Source organism: Psittacula echo (genome assembly GCF_963264785.1).
Source record: "Psittacula echo genome assembly, chromosome: 6".
In the NCBI taxonomy this organism is placed as follows: domain Eukaryota; kingdom Metazoa; phylum Chordata; class Aves; order Psittaciformes; family Psittacidae; genus Psittacula; species Psittacula echo.
In genome coordinates this window covers 23,443,844-23,452,878 of record NC_137743.1, presented here as the reverse complement: position 1 = coordinate 23,452,878, position 9,035 = coordinate 23,443,844, and the positions used below count along the sequence as shown (strand labels likewise).

The following is a 9,035-nucleotide window of genomic DNA, read 5'->3' as shown; positions in this document are numbered from 1 at the left end:
ATTAGGTGGATGCGCTTGGCTGGCCTCATCTTCACATGTTCTGACTGTAATTATAGCCTTGTGCAGCTCAGCTCTCTTATTCAGCAATCTCACCCCAGGAGTGCATTTCTCATGACCAAGGTATAAAAGCCGCATGTAGCTATGTTTTGGCCCCAAGCAAACCTGTGGCAACACAGGGGAGCCATGGCAGGGAACCTCAGCTTGCTGCTACCTGGAGGGGGGCGTGTGGCCTGGGATGTGGCAGAGAAAGGGAGGAAGGGTTGGGCTGGGGGAACAAGACCGGGATCCCTATCTGCAAGAGAAAGCTAGAGGCACCTCATTATGGGTTTGGTCCATCCAGCACAGCCAAGTTGTCCTGGCTTCAGCAGTAGCAGTCAGTTTTTCTCCTTCTTAGTAGCTGTTGCAGCACTGTGTTTTTGACTTTCGGCCTGGGAACAGAGCTGATAACACCGATGTTTAGACTGACCAAGGACTTTGTGAGTCTCATGCTCTGCCAGGGAGGAGGAGAAGCCGGGAGGAAGCAGGGACAGGACACCTGACCCAAACTAGCCAAAGAGGTATTCCATACCACAGCACGTCATGCCAGGGGATGTAACTGGGAGCTACCCGGAAGGGCATGTCCTCTTTTCTGTTGGGCTCTTTTCCGGCGGGCGGTATCATATTCTCTTCCCTTGTTATTTCTCTTATCATTATTATTATTGGTGGCAGCAGTAGTGATTTGTGTTATACCTTAGTTACTGGACTGTTCTTATCTCAGCCCGTGGGAGTTACATTCTTTCGATTCTCCTTCCCATCCCTCTGGGGGGTGGGGGGGGAAGTAGACTGCGTGGTTCTAATTTACAGCCGGGGCTTAAACCACGACACAAGTGCAGATGGGCTGGTAGAAAGTCACAGTGTTACAGCTAGTGCTGGCCCCAGTGACGCAGCTTGGAGGATGCTTCAGAGGCCAAAGGGTGGCATGCAGTGACAGTGGCGTGGATGCTGGGAGCATACACCCTCCAAGCCCATCTGCTCCAGCTCTCTGCTCTTGTGCTCAAGCTGAAAGTGAAGAAGACATCTTTTTTTCCTGACCTACAGAGAAAGGGCAACCCTGGAGGTCATTCCTGCTCTCGGATGAGATAGAAAGCTTTTCCTGCTGCTGTTAGACTAACCAGGGGTTCAGCTGCCCTTGGCCTGGGCTCTGCAGTGTGAAAAGGCAGTCCTGTGTTGCAGTGAGTTGGCTCACTGCTGATGGAGGCTGAAGTGAGACAGGAGACAGTGGGGTGCCCAAGACAGATAAACAACCCCATCCCACATTGCCCCCCTTGCAAGGAGAGCTCTCCCTCACCTTCCTGCTCTCTGGGGGAGCAGGTGGCACAGTGCTTGGTGTGACCCTGTGAGAGCCTCTCCAGGCAGTCTTAATCACATTCCTCTGGAGCAGGGACACATCTGGCACAAACATGATCCTGTCCCCAAGGAGCCTGGGTTAATTCCTGCTTCAGAGCCCCAGAGAAGCCCTGAGCAGAGAGAGCTTTGGCACAGATTTGGACACCACCATCCTTACCTTGGAGGGGACAGAGACAGCTTGTGAGCAGCAGGGCAGGAGGAGAGGTCCACAGCTCCGTGCTGAGTTTGAGCAGTCTGAGGCTGAGCTGTGGTGGCACTTCCTGAAGGCTGGGAACGGGAGACGGGAGGAACTGCCCTTTTCAGGAGTTGATTTGTAAGCTGATTTCAAGCAATTGTGGAACTGGAGTGGGGAGGGGGCTAGAGCTGCAGGGTCAGTGTGTGCCCTGCTGTGTGTTCCCATCTCCTCCCACCAGTGCAGACTGCATCAGGAGAGTGCCTCAGTGTCTGGTGCTCTGCAGGGTCAGGTCACTGTTGCAAGGGGACACACTTGACTTTTGGCTGCTGCTTCTCAGTAGTTCCCCTTTGGAGAACCATCTCCTACCTTCTCTGAGCAAGGAGGATTTTGGTGGCCCTGGCAAAGCAGCAGGGCCTTGTGGAGGGGACTGCCATGGTGGCAATGCACAGCAGAGCACGGGTGCCCTCTTCCTGCGTTCATTCTTTCCCATCCCTTCAGCTGGGTCCAAGGTATCCTGCCTCTGCTGTTGGCTCTCCTGAGTGAGTTTATGTCAGGGATGATGTCAGAGATCAGTCCCCCACCCTATGAACACTCCTCTGATAACCCACTGGGGAGGTGGCACTGTGGCCAAGGTGTCATAGCTCATTACCTTGCAGGCAATGGTTGACCAAGCCTGGCTGATGCTCATCACCTGTAGCAGGGGCATGTTGGCCTGCCTGCCTCCCAGCTATGTGCCAGACCCGTGGCAGAGGAGGAAATTAGGATATTGTCTGGTGTCCAGGAGGAATTCCTGCCTCGGCTTGTTCCTGCCAGTCCTCCACCGACCTGCCCTCAGCATATAAAGCCCAGCAGGAAGCTGACTCACTGTCTGCTGCCGCCACGGCTGAGTGCGGGGCCCTGCTGCCTGCAGCACTGGAGGGCTGCTCATTTCGCAGATGCAGCAATACCTCATTGCCCAGATCCCCGACACCAGTCTGCCCCAGCTCTCCTCTGCTAGAGCCTGTCTCTCTGCTGACTAGCAGAGAACAGCCATGGCACCCCAGATCCTGTGCCATCGGCAGCTGGGCTGACAGGAGAGTTGGGAGCTCAACAGGTTGAGGCTCAACAGGCTAGCAATACTTGTTGTACATGCAAGCAGTGCCACTGCACCAGGCTCAGGGCAAGAGGCAGCCCTGAGGCAGGGAGAGGAGCAAATGGGCTGGAGGGGTCCTGGGCTTGTCCTGCATGGGGGTCCCATGCCAGCCCTTGTTGGCTGCTTCATATTCATCATGTCGCTGATGTGGCAGCCAGCCCTGGAGCTGCTGGGGTGGCAGAGGTAAGATTCCAGGCACATGGTGATAGCAGCGTCTGGGTGCAGCGATGGCAGATAAGAGCTCACCTGCTTGTCAAAGACCTGTGAAGAAGCAGATGGCTGTAGCTTTTCCTGGTGAGCAGCACCGAGAGTTAGGAGACAGGTCAGACATCGCTGTTTCCAGCTGGGCTGTGTGAATGTAGGACTAGTGATTTAATTCAATAGCAGAAAGGAGCAAATATCAGGCATAAATTTCTTATGAAGATTCTTTCCACCTTTTCTACTAGGCTGATAGAGCACAGGGCTTACTGCATTAGCCAGTGCTGCTGCATTTGAAGAATGTGACTTTTATTGCCTGCATTTTTTGGAAAGCTACTTTGTTCTGAGGGCTCGGTCAAGCCACCTTCTTCTTCCCTCTTAGAAGGTGTCACTCAACTAAAAACTTTTGTCTTTTGACAGGTTGGTTCCTTACCCCGCCCTGGGCTTTCCAAGGTATTAGCCCCCTGCCTCAGAGCTGCAGAGAGGTCTGTCAGGTTGGAACAGCAACTGCTTCCGTACAGCCCAGCAAAATGTGTGCTGCACAATTGCCACTGTACTGGAAACTGCAGCAGTGATGGGTTTAGACTTTTTCCAAGGTGTGTGTAGGAACTCAGCCTTGCAGCACTCTATGGAAGGTGATGAACAGGAAAGGGAAAAGATCACAAGGACCCTGTCCAAAGAAAGAAGAGTAGGACCCTAACTTTATGATGAGTGCATTTAGATTGCTTGGTGAGTTTGCTGGGAATAGGTTTGCTGTTAGCTTGTCACTTCGTTGTCAGATCTCCCTTGACATACAGCTGTGAGGGTCATGCCTTGATGAATAGCTTTAGATGACAAGAACCACCACCAAAGTTTCTCCACTGGAGAGATCTGGGAGGGGTTATCTGGGGATGTGTGCTGGTGGAGACTCTTGGCAGGCAGGCAGAAGAGGTAAACAAGAGGTGTGCTCCTCAACTTCCCCATGGCTGTGAGGAGCTTGACAGCCTCCTGTGGTGACCATCCAGTAGCTGAACAACCAAAATGGTCTGCAGAAGCAGCAGTAGCAGAGGAGGAACTGCCCTTCTATGGGAAGAAGGCTGATGGTGGCAGAAACAGCCTGATGACAAACGTATGGTTGCAGAGAGGACTGTCAAGGATACATTTCTATTGAGTTGATCTAATCCCCTACACTCACAAGATAACTGGCCATGCAGACAGAAGTATTAGATGTGAGTTAAGGACCGTGAGTTAAGGGCTGTAAGTTAGGCTTCTGGTACTGTCTTGCATGATGTTTTCATAAAACAGGAAAAGTGGTGTAGATTAATCTAAGCCAGCACAAGTACAAAAGAGGCTGGGTAGTCATGCCCAGGGTAGTTCTCAGTGGTGTGTTCTCAGTCATTTCAAAATGGAAGGACACAGTGACAGTGACTCATACATTAGAAGTCCTTACCAAAAGGTTCATATAGTGAAAATGGAAGAGGCTGGTGGGGTGGTCATCATGGGTTAGACAGCAGCCTAGGTGTGACTTTGTCTTGCAGCAGAGATTGGACAAGACACTGCGATCTCCCTCGGAACCCTCTCTGTGTTTTTAAGTAGTTAAAAAGCATATTATTGACAAAAATAACAAAAAACCTCAAGCAACAACCCCGAATTTGTGTTGTCCCCCCTCTTGCTGTTAAATCTCCTTCCTTTCAGAATGAAGAAATAATTTCTTCCTGCAAGAAACACCCTCACAGTGTAGGCTTTCATGAAATATGATATAGCCACACTTTTTTGACAAACTTCACCCAGCCTCTTGCTCTGCGCCAGCTCTTCCAGATCTCAGAGACATGATTTTGAAGCTCTGTCAGAATGCTTGTTAACGGTTTCTCTCACTATATCCTGCTATGACAACCGCTGAAAGGATCCCAGATCCCAAAGGCTAGCTATTCTATCCGACATCAGTTGTCCTTCCGAAACCGGCACTTGGCCGCTGTGGCTGTGTACAGAGGTCGTTCCTCTTCCCTGCCGTGGGTCCGCTGGCAGCACTGGCTTCGCCAGCGCCTCCAAAACCCCAAGCCTTTCTCGGCATCACGATGCCCTGCACCCCGAGCTGCCCGCAGCAGTGTGACCACCTCCCCTGCTCCCACATGCTCAGCACACGCCAAGGTTCAACCCCCCCCTCCCCCAGCCTCCACCGTCGCAGCGGCCGCGCTCCCTGCGCCCCGGGGCGGAGCGGAGCGTAGCGGGACGGCCCGGCCGCTCCCCATTGCCGGCGAGGCGGAGCCAGAGCGGCGCGGGGCTGGCGAGTCGTGCCCCCCCCCGGCCGCGGCGATGCGGAGCTGAGAGCCGGCCGGCAGTGCTGTGCAGGGCGAGACCGCCGATGGACGCCGCTCTTCGCCAGGTAGGAAGCGGCGGGGACAGGCGGCGGCAGGGGACTGCCTTTCCGCCTGCTCGCCCCTGCTCAGGGGCTGCGGCAGGCGAGGGAGCCGGGCCGAGGCCGGCCGCAGGATCAGGTCCCGGGTGGGACGAGCACAGAGCCGCAGTGCTCAGGGTCGGGGCTGCCGGGCTCTGCCCCGGCCTGGCAGAGGGCCGCCGCAGCCCCTCACCCGGGCGGTCCCGGTCGCACTTTTCCTTGAGCGCTGAGGTGAGGGGGGTTTTGTCGCCGAGCGCCCACCGGACCCAGAGCGGCAAGGGTCAGGCAGCCCCTGTGGGGAGCAAAACGGGTTACGGGAGCCGGAGCCCTGGTGATGTGCGGCTCCAGCAATTCAGGCTGAGGGCTGCTTGCGTGCGGGGGGGGTTTGTCGCATGATAGTCATGGCTGCCCAGAGACTGCTCGCATGCTGCTTAAATCCCCCGGAGCGACTGAAGAGTCCGGAGCCTGCTCCTGCCTGTGTGTGCTTGTCACGGCTCGGCTCGCCGCTTGTGGCACCGGGCCACAGCCGAGCCGGTGCGGAACCGGGAAGCGTGCAACGGGAGTCTTCGCCTTGGTCCTCTGCCTCCTCGGTACCTCTGCCCAGTCACCTTCACGCTGACGGGCAGGACCTGCTCCGGAGCCAGGCTTCTACCTTTTTGGCGTGGGCTCTGGTCCTGAGCCTGCCCCACTGCTCTGGCCTTGGGTGTGTACAGCAGCCGTGTGAGGCACTATGCTGCCCGGGGGTGGGCGTGGGGAAGTAATATCCAGTCTTAATGCATGTGCTGGTGCTGTGCACAGCTCAGATACCCCGAAATTATTTCTGCCTTTTTCCTTGCCTGAGCATATGCAGGTTTCCAGCCCAGCCTGATGCTGCCTTTGGTTGTGAGGGGCAGGGGGTGCAAGGCTGGGGCAGCCCTTGCTGGCCCCATGGGTGACAGTGGGTGCCCATGGCACTGGCAGTGGGCATGGCAGGCACTGTGGGGTAATGGAGCCATCCTGAGGTCTGAGCTGAGCTCTGAAAGCCTCTTATTTGGGGCCAGGGGCATCAGACATTCACCCCTTCCAAACCCTGGTTGGTTTCCACACCATTAAATCCAGTGTCTGGCCCTTGCTGTGTCCTGGGTGCGGTGAGGGAACTGGCAGCCCTCCCAGGAGCAGCCGCTGGTTGGGGTGCTGGAGCAGCTGATGGATGCTCAGGCCTGCTTCCTCCTTGGTGAAGTACTTTCTTTATCAGAACAGATGTTCTCCGAGATCTGATCCCAGAGAGAAAGGAGTGGCTGCCTCGGGGGCTGTGCTGCTGGGGCTGCCCCATGGCATGCGCAGCACATGGCCCAGGATCCTTTCAGCCATTAACTGATTAACTTGCTGCTCCTGGAAGCCCGGGCTGCCTGTATCTAATCAGATGGAGGCCACAGTTTCCCAAAGGGCCATTTCAGCAGAGCCTTTATGCCCACTCCTCTGTCACGAGGAACCTCCAGGCCTCTTGCAACAGGAGTAGCCACCAAGGAGCCTGAAGTGCCTGATGGTAATGAGAGGCTGGAGAGGGGATGCCCAGAGGTTCATGTCTCAGCAAGTAGCACCCAGCAGAGAACTGCTGGCTTTGTCCAACTCCACTTGTTCAGGCATGTTTCTACCATTGATTTCCAAGGAAAGGCTGAGGGGCAGTCCTGAAGCCAGAGACTCTCTAGGAGTCTTATATCTCTCATAAATCACAGGCTTAAACCCTGGTGAAGCAAGGTGGCCAAGGCTGGAGAGTCAGGGCGAGCATGTGTGGGAAAGCATCAAGCTTTCCTTTGCAGGAAAGGCAGTGGGGGTGGGAGAGAGGGAACGTGGCTTCCCTGGAGGGGGAATGTTTGGCATTTGCTGCACCCCAGCAGCTCTTCCTCCTTCTCTATAGGGGGTTCTTGGTGGGAGGGCATGCCTGTGCAGAAGGGAGTTGCTCCACCTCTCTGCTGCAGCAGAAGCCAAGCTTGTCCGAGGGGATATATGTCATCCCTGACAATGGATAGCTTAAACCCCAGCATGTTGTTGGTCTTGCCATTGCAGGCTCCCTTGCTGTGCTTGCAGCATTTAGATACCATGCTCAGCAATGTGGTCACTGTCTGGGGTTAGTTGGGGATGCCATGAGTCTTCTCAGTTTCCCTTGTTCTGCCCTCAGCATGCTGTGAACCAAAGGAGTTCCTATTGTTTGAAGTTTATCTATGGTAAGTGGCTTAGGGATAGGTTCAAACCTACTTATTGTCCTGGCTCTGCCAAGAGGGAAATAGTTTTGGCCAGTTGTGCCAGACTGATGCTGCTGGAGGGCTTCCCATGTGCCATGCCCTCCTCTGACTGCTGACCTCAGGAACAGAGAGTTTGGGTGCATGCTGCCATCACTCTTCCCCTGTGGTGTCCCAAGGGGGAGAAAGCCTTCATTCTCAGCAAGTGGTACAGCACAAAGGCATGTGCCTCTGCCATCTGAGGTCTGGTGTGCAGCATGGCTCAGAGATGTGGTGAATGACACCTTTGATCCAGCTGGGTGTGAGCAGAGGAGCTGAGATGATGTGTGCTTCCTCATCTCCTTTCTTGGCTGCTGAAGTGGGTCCTGTGCCCAGACAGGGAGGAGGGGCCCTGGAGACCAGGGCTGTGGCATGGTGACGGATGATGGTTTCCCTGTGTGTCTGGAGTGCGGGCAGGATGTAGGGTGACACAGAGGATGTGACTCGCTCTCCAATTTTCCCCAAGGAGCAGGAATGTTGTGGCCAGGGTTGAAGGAGATACTTCTCCCATCCCATCCCTCTCTGCTCTCCAGTTGGAGTGACCAGTCAGCACGGCCTTATGATCAGCCTGCACTGAGAAGAAGCATCCAGTGGAGTCAAAGGTGCTCCTTCTGTTCTCTGCCACTGGCATAGAAGTGCTGGTATTTTAAACATTAAACAGTTTTCCTCATTGCTCTTTTGGTGAATTGCAGTGCTTTTCATCTGTGTTGTAAAATGAATCCCCTTAAGTTCTTAAGCTTTCTGACATGGTAAGAAAGAGGCTGGGGGGATCTTGTGCTCATGTTCTGCATGGCTGTGGTGGTCTGAGCTGTCTTCTCTACAGCTGACCTGGTCTTCACTTACTGTCCCATATCCTCCCCTGGCTACAGCCCCTCTCATTGTTGTAGCTTGGGACATCTGCGGTGCAGGTGATGAAAGGAGCCGTCTTCCCCAGGGACACATGCAGACCGGAGTGGAGCCTCAAAGTCAAGTCCATGGAGGAGGAAAAGGGCTTCCTGAGTTGCCACCATGTGTGCATCTGAGTTGCTTTCTTAGTCCCAAACTGAGGTTGGGAGCAAGCAGCTCTGGCAGGTCTCTCGCGCTCCGGCAGCTTTGCCTTGGCTGCTGCGCAGATGTGCTGACTACTGGATGCAAGTGGGAAGTGTGTGACTACTCCACAAAGCCATCAGCTAGTCGGCAGAGCCATTTGCTGGCCACGTAATACTCAACTGTATATGCTGTCCTCCAAGCATCTGATGGTTCCTCAGTCCTGGTGTAAACTCCAGTGTGTAAACATTTGCAGACAGAGTACATGGGTAAGGAGAAGAACTGAAGTGACTTGTCTGTGAATGCATCCTTGGAGTATGGAGCCTGCCTTATTCATGGGTGCAGCAGGTACAGGACTGCTCTGATTTTTGGTTGTACATGAGATTCTAACCAGCTTTGAGCTGTTGAAGCTGCCTGGATGCATATTTCAGAGATCAGTGTCCCCAGGGAGCCCAGCTTGTACTGTTGGGGAGGGCTTGTACGTGG

General features: G+C 54.6%; 1 protein-coding gene across 1 annotated transcript in view; it reads left to right on the top strand.

The window, feature by feature from the left end:
* Positions 1-5,232: 5,232 nt before the first annotated feature.
* LOC308223217 (unconventional myosin-X-like) overlaps positions 5,233-9,035 on the top strand; it is a gene marked incomplete at both ends in the record, with an annotated part of 95,066 nt that continues 91,263 nt past the window's right edge. Inside the window, one exon of the mRNA XM_080621970.1 lies at positions 5,233-5,637. Coding sequence (XP_080478096.1) covers positions 5,233-5,637 — 405 coding nt within the window. The remainder of the gene's footprint in view (positions 5,638-9,035) is intronic.